General features: G+C 43.9%; 1 protein-coding gene across 6 annotated transcripts in view; it reads left to right on the forward strand.

The window, feature by feature from the left end:
• Window positions 1-1,524: 1,524 nt before the first annotated feature.
• Window positions 1,525-22,253, forward strand: part of USP6NL (USP6 N-terminal like) — a 134,791-nt gene continuing 114,062 nt past the window's right edge. The window contains exons 1-2 of one of the 6 annotated variants that reach the window (XM_083572659.1): window positions 1,525-1,805; window positions 14,074-14,163. In XM_083572659.1, coding sequence (XP_083428785.1) covers window positions 14,160-14,163 — 4 coding nt within the window. In that variant the 5' untranslated portion in view covers window positions 1,525-1,805; window positions 14,074-14,159. Of the gene's footprint in view, window positions 1,950-1,998; window positions 2,174-2,378; window positions 2,518-8,889; window positions 8,990-14,073; window positions 14,164-22,253 lie in introns of those variants that run through there. The other 5 variants (XM_083572663.1, XM_083572660.1, XM_083572662.1 and 2 more) reach the window with 5 other exon arrangements.

Here is a 22,253-nt window from a genome sequence, read left to right on the forward strand (position 1 = left end):
CACGCCGTGTTCAGCAGTGATTATTCCTGCTGGGTGCTGCAGTAAGAGGGTAGGTAGGCGTGTAACCCATGCTGTTACCTTCATTAAGATCAGAAACCTGCTTTTCTGAGAAAGAAGCCAGTTTGGAGGAGGAGACAGAAGGGCACCACAGGAGTTTAGAGGAGGCCTGGATGCTTGTTTTAAGCCTGCTTTCGAGAGTTAACAGGTGTCTCCAGGTCCCTTATCTACCACCAGACATTGTTGTGGTATGCAACAGAGAATGCCTGAAAAGAACAATGAGATTTATCCCCTCCTCCTGCTAAAACAAGCTCCCCTCTCTACTTTCCCCAGAACTAGGAGAGGCATGAAAAGGGCAGAGCAGAGCAGAAATTGGCTGCATGCAGGCAGAGTCTCCAATTGCTTTTGGAAAGCCCCGGGGAGGCGGGAACTTAGGCAGCAGACCTTCAGACGAGTTGCTGTGCTCCTTAGGCCTGGCAATCCTGTGCAGATCGTGTTTTTGCTAATAAAGAGTTAACTCCAGATTGCACAGTGTGATTTACTGCTGGCTCACTCCTGACATTGATGTCTATTTAGTGAGCCATCATATTTTACACACATCGATGTTTAGTTTATACTAAAGACATATATGTTTAGTTTGTACATTATTTGTTGCTTAGGTTTTCTTCATTTAATGCGCTAGTGGGGCACCTGTGGCACGGATTGGTGTTTAGTGTGGCAACACCTACACTTCGGAATTCCCTGCCTATTGATATCAAGCAGGCTCCTTAGCTGTGTTCTTTTCGGTGTCTGCTAAAAACATTTTTGTTTAGCCAAGCATACACAGATGCTTAGAAATGCTGGTATGCCTTCTTACCTGTTTTAGTATTTTAACTTGTTTTATGTTTTTAACTATCACCACAATTTTAACATTGATTTTATTGTTTTTAACTTCTTTGCAAACAGCTTTGAGGTGGTTGTTGTTTCCAAACATTCAAGAGCAACCGTGGATGGGAAGGTCCCCTGTCCGTATCAGACTGAACCTGCCTGGAAACTGGTGAATAGTGGTTTGCAAGAAGTTGGCAGCATTTAAAACTGCACAGCCTTCACGCAAGGCGGCAATAATAATAATAATAATAATAATAATAATAATTTATTTTTTGTACCCTGCCCATCTGGCTGGGTCTCCCCAGCCACTCTGGGCGACTTCCAACAAAGATTAAAAATACATTAAACGATGTATTAAACGATTTCGGGGAGGGGGGAGTTTTGGAGCGGGTGGGAAACTGCTGTCCTAAGCCCGACAGAGATACCTGCTGCCTAAGCAGCGGTGGGAAAAAACCCGCTTTGCTTCTTCAGCCTGAAATAGAATCCTCGCTCCATTCGACCCCTCCCACCCCGAGGTGGGAGGAGCCTAGCCTCGCTTTCGTCCCAAGATGGCGGCGCCATTGAAAAAGCCCTATGCGAGCGGCCCTTTTTTTGCCCGTGACGTCACGACGTCCAACGTCCCATGAGAGGAAAAGGGCGGGGCCTCTGTAGCCGAGCCTCGTTCCGGTGTCAAGATGGCGCCGGGGCTGGGATCGCCCTATGCGCTTGCCTCGGGGCGGCGCGCGGGGCTCGGCAGAGGAGGAGCCGCCGCCGCCGCAGCCTCCTGTCCGGAACGCGGCGGGCGGGGGGAGCGTTGCCATGGCAGCGAAGAGTAGGTGTCACACCGGGCCACTTCCTGGTTGGAGGCCAACGTCCCGGGCACTCAGCTGTGGCGGTTGGGGGGGGCGGGGGAGGAGGCGGCAACGGAGGCGGCGGCACGAGGCCCCGGAAGGAGCGCTGAGGTAAATTGAAGGGAGGAGGGAGCGGAGGCTGGGCTTGTGGGGAGGGGGCGCCCGGCCCTGCGTGGACCCCCTCGGCTGTGGCGGGGCCCCTCCATGCTGAGGGCGAGAGGAGAGCCAGGCCTCGAGGCCTTCCCTGAGGGAAAGGTGGGCTGTTCCATTCTCCCCCAGAGGGGTGGGCGGGCCGGCAGCTTGGCCACCTCTGCGCGTGTGGTGGGTTTTCCCGTGGAGCTGAGGGCGTGTTGGATTAGTGTTGTGTGTGTGTGGGGGGGGCGTCTCTTCCTGGACTTTCGCCCTCCTGCTCCTCTGGGGCCCTTTGCAGCTCGAGGGGACAAAGGGGAGGCTCTCTCCCCCCCCCACTTCCATTCATGGTGGGTCGACTCTGGGATGTGTGTGTGGGGGGGAGTCATGGGGGGGGGAAGCGAAATGCCAAGGCTTTTCCTTTGTATGGGAAGCGGGGTGGGGTAGTAGGAAGTCACCAGACACCCCAGTTTCGACTCCCTTGGAGGAGGATGCTGGTTGGGGGGGGGCGGGAAGGAGGAGTTTTCCTTGTGGGGGGAGCTAGAGGGTGTGGGGAGGTAAGGGGTGTGTGTGTTTAGGGGAGGGGGAAATAACTGCAGACACAGCACAGCGAAGGTGGTTTGGAGGTGGTGTGGGAGCAGGAGAGGAAAAAAAGGATTTTTGCCCCTGGATCCTGTGCATTATTTGCTCAGAAGTAAGTATTGCTATTTCCAGTGTGTGTGTTTTAACTTCTAAGTAAGCATGCCTTGGATTGTAGACTGCAAAAGGATTGCTGCGGAAGTTCTGAAAAGTGGAGAGGATCTGAATGGTCCCTGGGAGTCTGTGAGCCTTTGATGTGGGGAGCTGAAGCTTATGGTGGATTACATATAGGGACTCTTAATTTGATTTACTCCGTATGTGTGTATACGTTTTTTAATGCCCACAGTTCAGTAAGACTTTTTGCCATCTCTAACAACAAGCAATACCACAATTAAAAGCAGAAACTTGAAATGTTTGCCCCTTTTGGTGATATAAAACTTTTGGGAAGGAAAGAAGTTTCCCATAATTTGTGCCTCTGTTGTAAAAGTCTTGGACCTCTGTGCCATGTATTGATACCGGGTTTGGGTAGTGGAAAGAGTCTTGTATTGGGCACAAAAGACTGAACGAATTCTGTTGTTATCTCTCTCTCTCCTTTGAGTGGGTTGATGTTAGAAAGTTATCAACCTAGCAGCCTTGAGCGGGGAGTGAGGTCCACCTGCTCCAGCACATTCGTACTCTAATACAAAAGTCCTCCAAAAGCAGCTTTGCTCCCTCCACCTTGAATGGTCACTTACGGAAGCTATGGCTGTTGAATTGTAAAGTTCCTTCCTTGATCTGGTCCTTTGGGAACTGAACCAAAACCACTGACATTTGCTGTTTGGCTGAATGGCTGGTCCAGACAGTAATTGAAGAGAGCTGCTGTATTCTATTACCGATCCCCTCAGGATTGCTTCCTTTGTTGAAAAGTTTGGAGCAGTCTCTGATACTTGGTTTATTAGAGCGACTGGACTGTCGATTTTATATTGTGTGGCGGTGGAATTGAAGTGCATTGTGTAGTGTATAGTTTAACAAAGAACTCTTTCAGCCTGGTCCTGTTTTATTCAGAACTTACTGAGTTTGGTCAGAGCTTTCTGCCAAGTAAGGCTGAAATCTTCTGCATATTGTACTGAAACTGAGAACACAGTGGGAGCTGCTTTTCAGTAAACATGTGTAGGATCTGGCTGCAAGACTGTATAATATTGCAGCCTTTGTATAGTTACTTTGAATTGTTATTTAAATGATAGCTGTCCTAACCTGATGCACTTCATTTTTCTCCTTGTTGGACAATACCTGTGACCTTTTGGCTACTATGGGAAAGCTGTTTGTCAAGTGATTCTTTGATGTGTAAATTCACTGAAACTGTGAATGAGGATGAGGGTGTGTCTTGGTGAATATTTGATCTGTGCTTCTACTATTCCTTGCCTCACTTGTCAGTACTGCAGGTAAGGTTGTTAAATCGTAGGAAGTGATTTGCTTTTGTTGCAACTTGGAGCACTTCTTGGATTGTAATGGTGTAAAATTTAAACTGTTAAGTTGCAGGATAGCTGCCTGCCTTATTCTCTTGTGCTTTGTACTCTTTTGCTGAAGACTGTTAAATTAACTCACTGCCTGAAATTTGAACTGAGGGCAACAGCAAGCTTCTCTGTTTTATAGAATTATCTCCAAATTGACAGCTCGTTGGTCTGTTGATTAGGAGAATTAGGGTTTGTACACTCATGTCCCGAGGAAGTATTTTGAGACTGAAACTGTGACAATAACATGTTTGTGTTTGTATCTAAAAGAAACCAGCCAGATATAATGCAAGTTGGAGTTGCGCCAAAATGGAGTAGTTGCTCAGGAAAAGGCATTGTCGGCAATTTTCTTCTTGTTATATTATGTTTGGCCAAGCATGGATTATCATACCCTGAACTCTGCTTGTGCTGCAATTTATTGAAGGGCAAACTTCCCGCAGCTTGTGTTACTGACTGCAGAAGCCATGTTCTTTTTAAAGGCCACAGACCTCTATGTGCATGGAAGTAACCATTATTTGAGTCTTAGGGACTTGTCTCCAAGTAAACATGCATATGATCAGCTTGAAAGAATCTGCTTTCACAATAAAAATATGTATAAAAGCAGATTGCTATCTTTTATAATCCTGAAGCTAGTGCTTAAAAATGTGTGGGCAACTCCTGGTGAACTCTGAGAGGTGGCTGAATTAGCAGGCTGGGTTTCAGTGCCCTGCATAGATCTGGCCCTCTCTGTATAACTAGTAGAGGCACCAAAATTTATACAGTGGTGCCTTGCAAGACGAAATTAATTGGTTCCGCGAGTTTTTCGTCTAGCAAATTTTTCGTCTTGTGAAGCACGAAATCCCATAGGAATGCATTGAAATTCAATTAATGCGTTCCTATGGTCAAAAAAAGTCCAAACAAAGCCAAATTTGGTACAACAAGAGTTTATTAAGTGCTCTTTAAAGTCACACATACTGTAAGCGCATTTCAAAATTCAAACCCAGAATTTTTTTAAAAAAACAGCAGAGTGGCCCAATGGTCACAGAAAATCATAAAAATGCAGAAAAAAACCACACAAGCTTTCAGATTCTTGCAAACCCCTCCCCAACACCAAGTCCTTGAATTCCAAACACCCCAACCCAAAATCCAAACCCCCCCAAAAAGTTTTAAAAGTTTAACTTCCCAAATGGCTGCAAAAGAAGTTTAGCTTCAAAAATCACCAAAGTCTTCAAAAACCTCAAAAAAGGCTACCACACCGCTTGCTATGAGTTGCTCCTCGAAGTCAAGTCGCAACTGTACAGTATTAACGGTTTTAAGAAAAAGGAAACAAACTTGCAAGATGTTTTCGTCTTGCGAAGCAAACCCATAGGGAAATTCGTCTTGCGAAGCAGCTCGAAAAACGGAAAACCCTTTCGTCTAGCGAGTTTTTCGTCTTGCGAGGCATTCGTCTTGCGGGGCACCATTGTACAGAGAAGTTTCCACAGATTGCAGAATAAAGCGTTATTTTGGCCAAATTTAGTGGGGTTTTTGGTACAGTCATTCTTGCAGTGTAGATCAAGACTTTAGCTAAAGTGGTACCTCAGGTTAAGAACAGTTTCAGGTTAAGAATGGACCTCCAGAACGAATTAAGTACTTAACCCAAGGTACCACTGTATAATGCCCTATAACTGCAGGTCTTAGGGCGGTTCACAGGATAAAAGCAGAAACATAAAACCACAAAATACATTATCAAAATAAAAACAAGAACCCAATAACTCCCCCCTGCACATTTCAAGAGGGCATAGGATGTCAATTAACCCAGCTAAAAAGAGTTAAAACACTTTGTAACTGAGGAAATGGTAAAACGTGCATCTTGGTGACTGGACATGAGAGGCTCAGTATGGCTGGCCTTGGAGTTATTTCTTGCTAAGTGGCTTCACCCATGCTAAAATAGCACCTGTCCTCATACTAGGTGGAGTTGTAATTAGAATGGAATTTCTAATAACTATAGTAGCCAAAGCTTGCAAAGGAGCACATTTTTAGCATCGTATGATTATCTAAAAACTCTCACAAAGCTTATGTCTGTGTCAAAATTACAGTGCAGGAGAGACATGGTACTGTAAATGCTGATGCAGAGATCAGGTCTTGTGTGGTGTCTCTAACAAATCCTTCCAGACCTTGACTGGAGTGTGTGAAAGAGCAGCTTAGTTCTTGGATAACACACACCTCTCTGTCAAAGCACTTGTTGTAGGTCATTGATAGACAGTAGCAGCCAAGAGGGGAGTGTGCTGCAAGTCAAGTATGAGAGCCATTTTATACATCCAGAATTCTGTAGTGAAACCTTTATTGAATGCTACTGCTGCAGGCTGACGGTTATATGCTTGATTGTACCTTGGAAGATTTTTGGGGTGGGGGGGTTAAGTTGAAGGATTTCATCACAGGTAGAAATGTGACATGTCAAAGAGAAGGCAAAGTTGAACCAAGAACCAGCTCCCCTGCCAAAGTGGACTCTGGTGGGCTTCCTTGGCTGGCTTATGTACATGTGCCAAGTAGCAACTGTTCAGTGATCTGGAGGAGGCAGTGAACTTCCCAGCATTTTAACTTCTCATAGATACCTGGAGCAGTGTTGTGGGCATCCTGATAATTAAAAGTCAGGCAGTTCACAGACCCAGGTGCCTGCTGTGTGGAGTGGGGACAAGGACCGGCATCAGTGGTGGGCTCTGACACCTGCCTGAGGATGCCAGGTGCTAGTCCTGGCTGAGCGTTTCCTCAACCTGCTCGTTTAGAAAATCCAAGTAGATTTATAGATGGGAAAATATTCTTGCATGGATTAAAACACCTGCAAGCCTCACTTTTTAGGAGTCAAAAAAGCCTCACTTTTTAGGAGTCACTTTTTAGGAGACAAAACTCCACTACTTGATTTTGCTGAATGTATAAAATGGCCTTGGTAGGTGCTTCTGTATAGTTGCATCATGGGTTAGTCACTTGAGCTGTAGATAAACATACCAGTCATATCTGCCACTTGTACCGTGATTTCTGCAGCTCAGTAATGTGGCTAAATTACTGTTCTCGTGTAAATCAACTATCTTTTAAGTCCATGGTGGCAGGGCATTTGCTGTTTACAATAATTTTATCTTAAAGTCCATTGTTTTTCACTGAAAATCCCCTCATCATAAAAAGAAGTGGGTGCCACTGAAGCCTCTTGGAAAAGAAATGCACACTTTGCTCTTTGTTTTGAAGGCGTTTTCTGATGCCTTTCCACAGAATTGACAGTGTTGAAGGCCACTAACGACTTAAAAGCACCATATTGCAGCAGTAGTAGTAAAACGGCAGATATGAAATGTGAACCAATAATAAAAGTTGGCTGTAAACACCTAGTGCCTGTATTTGCAAAACACAATGAGATCCTGGAAGTAAAATGTTGGTAAAGCTTTTGTAAGAAATGCTACAGAGTGACAAGTTCAAAGGCTAGTGGAATAGAATGTGTGGAGTAGAATTTTCGTAGGTGCTGCCTGACTTTGCTTGGAATTTACAGATTTAATCTCTGTTAGTTGTTTGATTGCTGCCAGTTAAAAAAAGAAATTCACCTCACCTGTGTGCAATATCTGGACATGTAACATGGCCCCTAGAGGACCCCTGGTTCTAGCTCTGATTCACACATTACACTGGATACAAGTGAGAAGCATAGATTCTACTTCCTCATACAATGACTTTCCCCCTCCAACCTCCTCTTTGTCTTGCAGGAAAGCTCTGAATGTCTGCCACAGAAACACAGGATTTTGCAGGGGGTTCTGTGGTTGTAAGCACACTCACTTTATGCTGGGCACTCACCAGACATGTTGTGCATCACTGATGCTATGCATGGACTGGACATTTTCTAGGATGCACTTAACACTTGGATATAGTAGTCTGGAAAGGAGATAATTAAGAAGTGATATGATAAACTAGCTTTAAATATCTGAAGGGCTATTGCATATAGGTAATAGAGCAAATGTGTTTTCTGTTTCTCCAGAGGGCTGGGTATAAATCATTGGGTTCAAATGACAAGTCAAAAGATTTAGACTGAAAATTAGGTAGACCTTGCTGGTGGTTAAAGCTGTTTGGCAGAGGGACTTAGAAGGTGGGATGCCCTTCTTCGTTAGAGGCCTGCATTGGCAAAGGGTTGGACTAGCTGCCCTTTGAAATGCCTCCTAACTCCATGCCTCTGTGATCTTACCATATTGCAGGAAGAAACCAGTCATAAGGAGACAAACGATCTTCAGAGAAGCTTGTCTGTTATCATTGATCTTTTTACTGAGGAACCCCTGACAGATTTCCCTAGAGCCAAGTTTGAAAACCCCTGCCCTAGCATGTGGGATAATTATGAGTGTACCATGGAAACCTGCTCCCAGGAACCACAGTTGAACATGTTTGCCCAATGCACATTTGCAGGTTATGCACAGGGACAAAACATTTTGCTGCCTGAGGTAGAACAGCAAATGGTGCTTCCCTCCTCAAGTCCATGTTCACAGTACCCAAGGTTGGCCCAGTTGTTTTGGCTCCTAAGTCAGAAAATGCTAAATTCAGTAACTAACAATTCCTTCCTTTTCATGGCACCCAAAACCAGCTGCTAGAGGCAGACACCTCAGTCTTCCTAATGGTAGGGCTGGCTCAGGTGTTGCATGAGGTAAAAAAATGATGTGCAGTGTGTAACTTGTGATAGCCCTAGCCGAAAAATGACAAATTATGATTTGTATTCTCCAGACAGTGATTCAAGAGTGCTATGGATATTTAGCTGCATAAACTGGCCCATTCATGCATAGTCAATTTCTGTAATAAGCTGGGCACCATCTAGTGATTGCTACTTCACCGTTAAGAGAGAGAGTATAGGTGTTGCATGCAAAATACGTGTATTTATGGGTGGTATATAAAATACAGTGATGTTGTGGGAGTACCTGTTAGGGGGAGCACCGTGCTCTTGACTTTGGAACATCACTTGGGCCTCAGAATGGGGCAAGGCATTCTTTCAGTCTCATCCTTGGTCTCTGCTTCTAGGCACCCAGCTGAGCTCCAGAGAAATCCTCTTTTGCTTTACCACCTCACCCCAGATGACACCAGCTTCCTGCTGTCTCCACAGATCCCTCATGACTACCCTATTCTGTGAGGCTCGGGTTTTTTTTTTAAAAAAAGCATATAAATGAAATCATAAATAATATGCTATATTGCCAACTCTTTTAAAATATGGCAGTGTAGAATAAAACAACCAAAACGTGAAATGCAGAACAGATGACCAACAATCAATCAAATTGATTCTCTAAAAATGCTTGGTGAAACAAACATTTTTAGCAGGTGGTAAAATATCAGTATTGTGGGTGCCTGTCCCAGTTACCTGGGGACAGGGGCCACACTCCTTTATATTCCCCTGCAGTGGGAGGGGCTGCATTCTTATTTTCATGATTATTATCCATAATCACCACTACAAAGAAAGACTTTTGGTGTCCTGTTTAAAAGCTTTGGTGTCTGAAATGTTCTTCTACAAGCTCTGCTGTTCTAGAGAATTAAATTCCCTTTCACTTTTCCTTGTAGTCATTTTGGTGGGCTGTGAGGGAATGGAAGCTGCTTAAAAAGCTGAACAGATTTTTCATCTACAGTTTGGGTAGGACCTGAACCAATGCATTAATGTTACAAGAAAGGAGCCTTTGTGGGTTCCTTCCAACTACAATTCTATGAGTTAACTGGTTCCATCTTTTTCTCCCTAGCTTCAGCAGTGGGGCCACTTCTGAAAAACCGATGACAGAATTTTTATATTGCAGCATGGGCATGCTTTTCTTGTGAACAAAACAGTGGGGAAATATTCTACCCTATTTTGATAAAATATGGTGGGCTATTGGCAGGGGAGAGAAATATTTTTTTCAGGGTGTGAGAATACCATAGTGTTGGTGCTCTCTTTCCTAAGCAAGAAAACAAAAGAGGGAAGTGTACTGAAAGTGCTCTGAAAAGTTGGTTTCATAAAAAGTTTTCCTTCATCAAAGGCAATCTAAAACACTTACAAAAAGATACAAATATACTAACAGCTCTTTAAAACCTTTTAAAACATCTTAACAAATGAAGAACGATCAGTTAAGCCTTCCTTTTCTATCTTTAAACTCAGATCTATAAAACAGAAAGCTGTTGCTAGTATAAATCAAACTAATCGTTATGACAAAGTCTCACTGTGAGCCCACTTATATATGGGGAGTTACAAATACACTTTTACAGAAAGTGCAAATAACGGAAGGGGGAGGGGAAGCTTTTAAGTTGTTACAAATTATTATTGCCTTCAAATGCAATTGGCATGAGCAACAGACTGGGGGGGGACATTTTGAGAACCCCTTTCTCCTTCCTTTTCTTGCATTCATTGTTTGGCTTCCCTTGTTTCGGTTTTTGCTTGAATTTCTCCTATTACAGTAGCAGTTCCTTTGATAGGTTTTGCAACTGATTAACCAGCAAGCTGCCTTTGTAGAAAAATCCGGAGGCTTTCCAGCTTTCTTTCTTGGATTTACTCTGGATCTGCAACTGGATCTGCAAATGTTATGTTCAGTCACATTTTAAGGAAGTTGGATAATTACTTTCTCTCTCATCTTATCCTGCCTAAGCCTTAAGGAATCAGAGAAGAGAGGCACTGCATGGAATTAGCTCACTAGACTTGCACAGATGGCGGTCAGTTTTTTAAAAAATACCAAGTTACTGAATATTTCTTACAGCAGCAATTCAAAAATGGAAATACTGGGCATACAATAAGCCCACAATTTATGCAGGGTTTTACGTTTTGGGAGTAGCACCTAAAGCCAAAATTGCATATAGCCAAAACACATTGGGTTCAGTGCCGGGTGGGATAGCCAAAGTCATAGAATCATAGAATCATAGAGTTGGAAGAGACCACAAGGGCCATCGAGTCCAACCCAAGTCATTTTTCACAGAACCCACCCCCTTTATATTTTATTTTTTTGCCGTGCACTTAAAGCTGAATGCACACAAGTTAAATGTGCAAACGTTGTGGGCTTACTGTACTATTGAGTTGCCATTTAAGATGGCACTCATACTATGAGTAAGGAAGAGTTATTTTCTTTTGTGTGTGTGTGACAATATGTGTGTATACATGTGGGGAGTAAAGTGAATTGGGGCTGCTCACCCTGCAATGGACATGGGTTGATTTTGAGCTGGCTGCTTCTCCTTTCTCTGTGTTGGAACTATGAGGGATAGTGTATAGGACAGGGGTCAGCAAACTTTTTCAGGAGGGGGCCAGTCCACTGTCCCTCACACCTTGTGGGGGGGCTGGACCCCCCTCCCGAAAGGACCCCCCGCTGCCACTCAAGCCAACACCACCTCATCTTCGACAGTGTCGTTGTTGGCCTCGGCCAGGTGTCCACGGGGCGCAGAGCCCATGCCTCTGGCCTGGGCAGCAGAGGCAGCCTCCTTGCCGCCGCCGCCGCCACTTCCTCCCTCTCAGCTTTTGGTCATACATGGCTGCCCAGAGCTTCCTGCAGCCAATCCAAAGATGCGGCAGTTTTGCCGCCCACCCAGAGGCGCCCACAGCTTCGGATTGGCTGCAGGAGCTTCCTGCAGCCAATCCGAAGCTGTCCCAGTGTTGCGGAAGTCAGTCCCCGCACGGTGAGGCCTCCGCGCCACACTGGTTTAGCGCGTGGCCTGACTGAGCGGGCGACAGGGTCCGTGGGCCGGATTTACGAGCCCGGTAGTCTGCATCTGGCCCCCAGGCCGTAGTTTGCCGACCCCTGGTATATGTTGACAGAAAATGTGGGGGGGGCAGGGAGAGAACCATTTCAGTTACCGTATTTTTCGCCCCATAGGACGCACCGGCCCATAGGACGCATCAAGTTTTTTGGGGGGGAAATAAAGGAAAAAAATTTTATTTCCCCCCCAGGCGCTTGTGGTGCCGTCAGCGGGGAGAAGCGCTCTTCTCCCCGCAGCCCGCCTTCAGACCAGTCCGGGGACAGCGGGAAGACGCGCTGCGCCTCCCAGTTGTCCCCGGAGCTTGCGGGGCAGGCAGCGGGGAGAAGCGCTCTTCTCCCCGCCGCCCGCCTTCAGATCAGGTCCGGGGACAGCGGGAAGACGCGCTGCGCCTCCCCACTGTCCCTGGAGCTTGCGGGGCTGGCGGCGGGGTCTCCCCGCCGTCAGCCTCCAAACCACTTCGGGAGACAGCGGGATGGCGGCGTTCCGCCTTCCTCTGTCCCCCGACCTTGTGGGGCTGGCGCTGGGGCTCTCCCCTCTCACTCTCCAGGCTTCAGCGAAAGCCTGCATTCGCCCCATAGGACGCACACACATTTCCCCTTCATTTTTGGAGGGGAAAAAGTGCGTCCTATAGGGCGAAAAATACGGTAATTTCTCCATTGTAGGAGGAGTTTGTCAATGATTTTTCAGGACTTGCCATTAGCACTTCAGTAGCGCAACTCCCCTCTTTCTTCTTTAGCAAGCGACATCAGCAACAACTGTGCTTTTCAACTTGACCATCGTCTTACATCCTTCGCAAAACCCCAGGCCTAGTGTAGCTGTGATAAAAAATGAGGAAGGATGTAAGGAGAAAAATCTGACTTAGGTCTAGTATAGGCATTATTTTTTAATCAGTGGTAATCATGTACCTCATTTAAGCTTTGCCTTCATCTTTCTCATGGCGAGTCATAAGCACAAGGCACACTGCCTAGCCCGGAAGTAAACACTGCGGTCAGTGATGATCTCTCTGACTGAGAGAGACAAATACAATTGCAGCTGGGAACTCTTCCGGGGTTTAATTGGTGAACATGAAGGCACATGTCTGGCTATGGATTATTAGCAAAGATTGGATTGTTAACAGATGACTGGAGAATGAGCATACCTTACTTAGCTGTTAAAGTCTCAAGAAGCTCTGCATATTGCTTTCGATGGTTGTGCCACATAAACATTTACTTGGAGTTTGTTAAAAAAGAGAGAGAAATTGTTAGGCTAACCTGCTATGAGTGAATGTGGATGCAGGCCTGTAGCTGGAAATCTTGTTTGTGGGGGAGGGCAAATGGCAAAGGGGAGTTGCAAGTTAGTACAATACAGCAACAGCCTCATTACAGGTAGACATCTCATAACTAATTTTAATAAAACAAAACTTATAAGTGTGTGTCATTGTCAATCATTCTTTGTGCTTACTGGTTAGAATATGGAGTAAGAGCTGGTTTTCTTCCTCCTGAAGCATAAAAGAGGATGCGACTTCTGATGAGAGAGATCTCCAGCTTACTTCAAGGAGGGACTAATCCTGTGAGAAAAGGATTGTGAGCTAGTTGCTTAGCCACAGAATGGCATAACATATGCTCCTTTAAATAAATGGTTTGTGTCATTTATTTTGGACACCTCCGTGCCATTTTTAAGGTGACCACACCATAAAGTGATTTACACAAAACATCAGTAAATTATGATTATTCCCTCCTCCCCTCTCTCAATGCTCTTTTAGAGATGACTACATTTTGTATCTTGTTCCATCTTCTCTCCCTGAATGAGCAGCTAGGAAAACCTGGTACCAGGTGGCAGTTACAGCAGAGGGAGCTTCTCTGCTGGATTACAAAAAGTCTCACCCACCCAGCTCTCTTCTCCTCCTCAGTGGGTTTTAGGGGTGGTGTTGGGAAATGAGATGTTAACAGTCCTCAGCCCAGCCGTGGTATTTTTGCTTCTGCTGTTATTAAATAGAATGGCCATCAGGAAAACCTATCGCCTCCTGTTTCATCTTGTGCATGCACATCTTACAAATGAAGTTATGTTGTTCCTAGCTTGAGCTTAGCTTTTCTTCATTTGCTTATTGATGAGCATTTGGAATAGAATATTGCATTGTCTCTTTAGTATAACAATGTAAAGTAAAGTGAAAACTGGGGAAGGGCCCAAAATATCCCTGGTGAGGGGAAGGCCAGACTTCTGGTGATATGGTCAGGGAGTGGGTGTGGGAATGTTAAAGATTTATTTGTTAAGATTATTGTGCTTAGACTTACTGTTAGTGTGTTTTTACTCCCTGTCAATAAAGCAGTTTTAAAAATATGTTGAGTATAAAGATGGATGAATATATTTCATTCCTTTGGGAGTGATAATAACTTGAGAACTAGTTCCTTCCTGCCCCCATAGGTCTTGAGAATCTGCTGCAAGAGTTAGATTTGCTGATAAAAGTAGTAAATGTAATAGCATGAATATATTCTGTCACTAATAATACCTTCCTTGTTTTCCCTCCTTTTCGCTAGGACATGTATACCTCTGAGAGATCTTCTTGGACAAGATACCTTAGTTTAAGACCTGTTTGGGACCATATGCAAAGAGGCTACCAGTCATGAGTAAGTAAATGTTCTCCAGATCCCAGAATTTCAAACAGCATTTTAAGTCTTTAGCTTTTAAGAGCAAACATCTGCCTCTACTATAGTGAATGTAAGTGCCTCTGTCACAGCAATCAGTAAGTGAAGCTTGTCTGTTTTTGACTACCCCCTGTTTTTGGTTGTTTGAATTGTCCAGAAGACTCTCTGGGTGGGTTGTGCCCCAAGCCCCATTGGGATTAATGTCAGCTGAGCCGGCTCAGTAAATGTATGGGATGGCAACAATTTCCAGAGCATCGTTGAGTACAAAGTATGTTGCCTGCATGTGGGCTGATACACTTTTCCAGTTTTGTAAATGAATGTTGCTTTCTTTTGGAGCAGTGTTTGAAATTGTCTCATGAAAGTTAAGAAATGTTTTGGTAGGCAAGAGTAACTTATATGCGATTAGGATATTGCTAGGGTATGTGTTTTACGGGTCATTTCACTTCACTGTTGTACGTATCTCAAACATACACATTAATGGTCAATTAACCGGGTCAATTAACTGAGTCAATTACTATGGTTTTGCAAACCTTTCTAATCATAGGGTCTTTTCCAACACATGTAATGTATCTCTAATGGCGTAGGAGTTGTTGTAGTATGGCTGCTTTTCTTGGTTTGTTAATAATCAGAAATCTACAGTCGGGTGAGAGGAGTCTGTGCTGTAACTTCTTCCTTCACCAGAAACTTCTTTGTAGGGATGATGGTTGATGGGAATGAGCTGCTGTGTGAAGTCATCTAACATGACCTAACAAGTAGCACAAGAAGGGAACATGCTATACTGTGTGTGTGTGTGTGTGTGTGTGTGTGTACGTACGTGTACTCCCATCAACCCCAGTAGCATGAACAGTGATCAAGGATGTTGGAAGTTATAATTCAGCAATATCTGGATGGCTGCAGGTTCCCCATCCATGCCAGAGTGGCTTCCAAGCTGCTGAAAGGAATATCGGAGAAAACCTTACTGTTTCTGGTGCATTGATATGACATCTACTTAACAAGAAATAAGCAGTCTATTGTTAGGTAGGGTTTTCTTTCCATCTGGTCTTCTGTTCTAGCTGGTAGCCATATACCATCTCTTGTTGTCTAGGATGTAGTAGCCTACAAGTGAATGATGCTTGGAGTCTGCAGGGGTAGTGCATATGTTCTCTAACTGGCATACCAGTACAGAAGAACTGCATTACACTTTGCTGTGAATTAAGTTTTTGGAGGATGGATCATTTTCAGTTGAGAAGAAGCAGGTTACTTCTGTGTCCAGCCTGGGTTGGTAGATGTTAGAAGGGAACCTCTATCTAGCTTGCTGTTTTTAAGAATCTGAAGCATGGCTGCCCTGTGAAAAGGAAAATAATATGCAACATGCAAATGGAATTATGACAAATCATGGCTTATTTGCTGCTTGTAACAATAAGACAAATAGGGGCCAAACAGAGATCGTCTTTGGTACAAACCACAGAAAGAACTCAAAGGAAAATAGGGAATAGGAGGCACTGCTAATCTTGGGGATCGAAAGCAAAAATACCCCAAGCCTGTTTTGCTTTCTGTTGAAGAATAGAATTTCACCCTCATCAACCCAAAGTGCTCTGTGACCTTTTTGTTTAAAACAATACTCTTAAGATTGTGTAGGGACTTTGTAGGCATAGCTCCTTCATGGAAAGGTCAACCGCTAATACATTGTTATCACTGTTTTTGCAGACACAGAAACACAGCCTGCAACAAATTGTCTGGCAGTCTGCTTTGCGGACTAATTATATAGCACTTGGAAATCTTAATAACTTTTTGGACTGTGAATGAAAGTGTTAACAGCAAACTGTTAGACAGAAGATGAATAATGCAGCAGCAAAACTGTTTCCAATGCTGGCCGTGACATTGTTCATGAATGTCTTTTCTAAGATAGCAATACAAAAATAGGGGAGATAAATGTTGCAAGAACTAGAGCTATCTATCACCTGCCAGCACTGAGAGCTTGAATGTAGAATACTCTACCAGACTGCTTAGGCCTGGTTTGCACATTGCAGCTCCTAGTTGTGTTGATTATCCAGACATAATGCTAAACTGTGCTTAACACTAGCCATGATTTGTTGGTTTTTTGCTAGTTCCAACCAGTAGAGGCTGGTCCATTAGTGTTAATAGGCCACTGCTACGCCAACCCCAGTCTACTCTCAGCCAGCCCCTACCTGTTTGCGTTCCTACTTACTGCCAGTCTAGGAGTGATTCTGTTTTTCAGCTTCCTCATTGTCTTTTTTAGTCTCAGTGTTGCCCTTGGGGAAAGCAGCAGGGAGGAAGATAGGGGCAAAATTAGAATCATTTGCCTCTGCTTGTTGCTGGCTTTGGCTTCACCCACCAGTTTCAGTGGATACCAGCCACCTCTGGATCCAACATACCTTGAATCTATGACTAAGCTAAACCCTTCCCTTGGAGGACATGTATTTAGAGATACCAGTGAGACCTGCTATTTTGCCTTGCAAGCAGGGAGGTTGGAGAGTTGCTGAAATTGCCCAGAATGGCTGGCTTGGTAGAGGTGGGACAACTAGCCACAGTCAATGGAAGCCATGGCTTGCAAACTCATTTCAAACCATTGTTTCACATCCTGAATTTGCAGAAAATCCTTAACTGCAAAAGAATCTGCAGAAAATTCTTAACTATAGTTTAGGTAGTTAAATGTCTCTCTTAACCATAGTTAAGGATGATTACCACAATGTTTTTACTGAAGCATTTGGTGGTGGAGGTAGGGGAGGCAGCAGAGATTCTACCATGTTAGTTTCATCCTGTTGGTCTGCCAACACTGCCTCTTGTAGAATAGCTGTGGCTTGATGTGAATGTGGGCCTAATGGTGAATTTATACAGTCAGTAGCTGTGATGATATCAACAGAGATGACTACATATCTGTGCTTGGTAATGTTTTGGGGACAGATAACTAAGTCTCCTTTCCTCAGTGGATGGAAAATATTGGTGCTCCTACATGTGCTGCTGCTCATTTGCTGTGTCGCTCTCTGGCTCTGGAAGCCTAGGCAAGTGGTTTGCTGAGTGAAGCTATAGCTGTTGCCTTGCCTGGCTCCCCTCACTGCATCATGCTATGCTATTTAGCCATAGGTAGGATCGTTTTGTTCTTTGGCTTTCTCTCTGGGCTACATTCTCTACCTTTACCTATCATCTTTGCTGCTGGCTGCTGGCAGCCTCTACTGGTGGTACTAACCTGACTCTCCCCAGGCCTCAAAGTTCTGAATGACGGATGATACTGCTTATAGGAAGACCTATCTACATTTCAGTATATCAAGGCTCAAGTCTTATTGGGGCTGAGGCCTCTGTGGTATAGCCTGATTTTTTACCTTCTGCTGTCATATGAGTGGTTCAGTCAAGCTTCACAAAGCCTTGACTCAACACAGAAGTATCGGGTTCAACACTACCACATAATGTAGTTGCTGCTTACTAACAGCTCTTTATGCTTCCAAAACTTACTTTCCCTCCAGCCCCTCCTAGAAAACTAATCTGTCCCTGTTTCGTTCCTGTGTTAATTTTCAAAACCCTCAAGCACGTAGGGAGTCACGTACCTGAAAGTCTGCCTATTCCCAAGGAAGTTCTTTGGGTGGCCTATTCTGAGGCTCAATCCCTAACTGTGGAGATTCCTCCAGAGGGAGATCTACCTCTCACCACCTCTATTGCTAAGATTCCTCAGTCCCCGGGTTTTTGCAGGTTAGTTTATTTATGGTTTGGTATTGTGCTCTTTGGTTTGGCCTGTGGAGCTGGCTTTTCAGAAGTTCTGTTACTGATGTGTATTCTGTTGCTGCTTTGTATTCTGTGATTTATTATTAAGCTGCCTTGAGTGTTAGTCTGCAGAATGGTGATGCATAGGGTTTTCTCCCTAAATATTTTTGTAAAGAAAAAGTACAAAAGCTGATGTGCAAGAACATGGGAACTGGTCTTTAAAAATTGGAGCCTATACAAGCGTAGCAATAATGGTGCCTTTGGAGCATTATACTCTCCAAATGTCAAGCCTCCTAATTACAGTTCAGTCAGAATATTTGTACTGCCTCCAAAAGAAAAAAAAAGGAAGTCTATAACTGAAAAGTTCTGACTTAACTCTCCATTTTAGTCCATGGGGCAGCCTTGAGCTCATTTCTGTCTTGTGCTGACAATATAGCAGAGAAAACAGTTGCTTGACCCAGTAAATATAGGAAGTGTTTCCTATTGGCAGAAATAAGAAGAAAATTGAATTAAATTAACAAAACAAAAAATAAAAATCATAGGTAGCTATATTGGTTTATTAGAAAATTCAACAGTCTCAGTAGGGTAATGCCTTTATTAGGACCAACTAAAATGTCACAAAGTATTGAGCTCATTACTGTATGAGATTTTAGTTAGAAGTATTACTCTGCTGTGGGGTTTGGATCTGAATTATATAACAGTAATTTCCCCCTTTTATGCCATGTTGCTGGTTAAGTGAAACTCACTATAATTACACCTATTGTAGCAAATAATTGTATTAATAACACCAGAATTGGTTTCTTGGTAGCCGTGATTTTCCAACCTGCTGCTTCCAAGGAATGCTATTTAATTTGACTTGTCTGCCTTAAAAACCCAGCTTGTTGCTGAGGATTCTGGGGTCCATGGATAAGATACTTGTTGCAGCCACCTTCCTAAAACTGAACAAGTTGACTCTGGATGGGAGACCAGCTGGGAAACTTAGGTATGTCACCTTGAGCTCTACAGAAGAAAGGCAAGATGTAAGTGTAATCTAGGGTGTACATTTGTTTCACTTGTGGCACCGATCATAACTACATAAGAAAAGCAGTTACTGCTGTTGTTAATGACTTTTAAAACATTTATTTAGTCCCCTTCTGTTAAAGAATGCAGGACGGGATGGGTCTTTGCCCAGCGAAATTAGAATGTATATTCTGGTGAACAAGACAAGAATATGAAAGTTGATAATGAGGGCTATAAATGTGTAGCTCAAAAATGGTCATCCCTAGGGATGCTCAGTAGTAGACAGCAGGCTCCTCATGCAGCTCATTAGACAGTTCCAAGGACTGGGTAGCTGGTGGTGTGAAAGACCTTTTGCTTGAGGTCCTGGAAAATCACTATCAGTCAGCATAGACTAGACAGTACAGTGGTACCTCGGGTTAAGAACTTAATTCATTCTGGAGGAATGTTCTTAACCTGAAACTGTTCTTAACCTGAAGCACCACTTTAGCTAATGGGGCCTCCTGCTGCCGCTGCACCGCTGCTGCACGATTTCTGTTCTCATCCTGAAGCAAAGTTCTTAACCCGAGGTACTATTTCTGGGTTAGCAGAGTCTGTAACCTGAAGCATATGTAACCTGAAGCCTATGTAACCCCGAGGTACCACTGTAGTGGGCTGGATGAACAAGTAGTCTGATCTGGGGTATTCCTACTCCCACTTCATAATGTTTAGCGAGCACTTGCTACATAGATTGGGCCCATGAGATTCTGAGTTACCATACCTCCGCTATGATCCCCAGAAGTTGTAACAATGATGCAGAGATTTGATGGTCCTGATCAGTGGCGTAGCGTGGGGGGTGCAGGGGGGGCCGGCCGCACCGGGCGCAACATCTGGGGGTTAGGGTTAGGGGGCGCAAATCCACGGGTTAGGGGGCGCAAATCCACGGGTTAGGGGGCGCAAATTACTTGCCTTGCCCCGGGTGCTGACAACCCACGCTACGCCACTGGTCCTGATGAAGGCTGTGTTGTGTTGTTTTCGTTACTATATTGTGCATTTTGTGTTTTGATACTGTTAATCACATTGATACTGTCAATCATATTTAAAAATAATAATAACAGCCAGGGAATGAATAGCCACGTTGTGTGTGTAAATACATGGGTTGTGCAGAACAGGCAGGACATGCCCTCCTCCTGAGATGAATAATTAATGGACCCACAGTTATCTTCAAATTTCAAATGCTTATCTCTTGATTCTTGTATTAGAACACTATGTGAAATGTCTTGTAGCTATTTTTAGCTCTGGTAATTGATTTTCAGTTGAACCTTTTCTGTGACTTTTCTGTGTTTATGTCCTTTCTGATTGGGGACAACAACATTGATTTAGAAGAGCAGGTGAAAGTTCTGGGGGGAATTGGTACCATGTTTCAAGCAATTTCAAAAGGATTCAGGTACCAGCTGTGGACTTTCTCTGAGAAAAGATAAAAATAATTAAACAATAGAGCCTGTGCATAGTCTGTTTTGACCAGAGTTCTAAAATTATCATTTGCAAGTATTTAAATTGACAACATGGGTCAGAAAATCTAGAAAGGTTTCCAGTACAGGACTTGATTTTTCTGCAGAGACGTTTGTTGCAAAAAGTCATTAGTGACAATGAATGGATGCCAACTGCAGATAATGATATTAGGCAAGCTTGGCGTTCAGCATTGTTTACCAAATGCAAGTAAAGCAAACATGCTAAATTAGATCACTCTCCAGAGCATCAGAACATTTTCCCATGCAAATTACCCCGCACAAACTACCAATTTTCTGGGAAAACCACACCGCTGGTTTCTGTATTATGTATCAATGCGTCAGTGGTTTGGGATTCTAGTTTCATGTACCAGCTATACTATTGGCAATCCTGTTGGAATGCCTTTTTGAAAACTATAATACAAGGATGAGGAATCTGCGGGCCTTCAGATGTTGCTGAACTACAGATGCCCATTATTGGTGCCATTAGCTCTGTGGGAAAAGGTTGAGCTAACAATGTAGCAGCAGTCATAAATACTACCAGAAAGGCATATAGTAGATTCAAAACGATAATAGCTTGTAAACTAAGCGGTGGGCACACCTGAATAGTAGTAATGTGTTCTATAGCCTTTTAGGTAGCAATTTTATTCCTGCTGAGCTTTTTAGGCTGTTTTAATTTTCTTTTTAAGTACTTACATTTTTTTGTAAGCACATATGAATATGATAATATTTGTAAGATAATATGAATATGATCGAAGTCAAGGTACAGTGGACCCTCTGGATATGAACTTAATTCATTCCGGGGGTCCGTATGTACCCTGAGAAGTCTTTAAGCTCTGTGCACGCCATGATAGAGCACTTCTGCGCATGCGCGCGTGGTGAAACCCAGAAGTATACACTTCCAGGTTTGCCGCGTTCGCAACCCGAAAGTTATGTTACCCGAAGGTAACGTAACCCAAGGTACCACTGTAAATAAATTCTTATTATAGATATTGTTAGGGAATGACTATTGAATCTTCTGTCTGCCTTTCACTTGCTTGTGTAGTATGGGACTGTTTGTTACTAAGAGCTTTTTTTAAAAAAATGGTGGATTTGAATCTGCCTCCATAAGAAGCTTGTTGAATACAGGTAGTCGTCCAGGGGTCATTTACCTTTACCTTTTTAGTTCAAGCTGATGTTTCACTGGCCCTTTGAAGCCTTGTTCAGTCCATCAACATCACACTCCCTTCTCCATAGGCAAGGACTTCATAGACTTTTTTAGACTTTGCAGTGTCTTGGGTGGTGGCTAGAGATGTTTGCTTTCCTCTCCTTTATATGTATGTTGAACTCCCTGCAGTGTGCTAAGCAAACATCCATTAGAACTGCAATCCCAGGATTGTAATGTGTCACAGAGAATTATTTAGTTATTGGAAACTTCAAGACTTAGGGACGCATTCATCATCATCATCATCATCATCATCATCATCATCATCATCATCATAATTTATTTATATCCTGCCCTCCCTGGCCAAAGCCGGGCTCAGAGCGACTAACACCATACAAGTAAGACAATGCATAAAAAATGAGTCAGACTGAACCCTGACCAAAGGTCTGGCAGAACAGCTCCGTCTTGCAGTCCCTGCGAAAAGATGTCAAATCCCTCAGGGCCTAGTCTCTTGCGAGAGAGCGTTCCACAAGGCCGGGGGCCATGGCGGAAAAGGCCCTGGCTCTGGTTGAGGCCAGTCTGATTTCTCTGGGGCCCAGAATCTTTAGGATGTTGTTATTTGCAGACCGTAAGGTCCTCCGTGGGGTATACCAAGAGAGGCAGTCCCGTACGTATGAGGGTCCTAGGCCAGATAGGGCCTAATTATGTTGTCTAATATTAATATTAAAACTGTGCAGTAAATTAAATGA

Source organism: Podarcis filfolensis (assembly GCF_964270895.1).
Source record: "Podarcis filfolensis genome assembly, chromosome: 10".
NCBI classification, from domain to species: Eukaryota; Metazoa; Chordata; class Lepidosauria; order Squamata; family Lacertidae; genus Podarcis; species Podarcis filfolensis.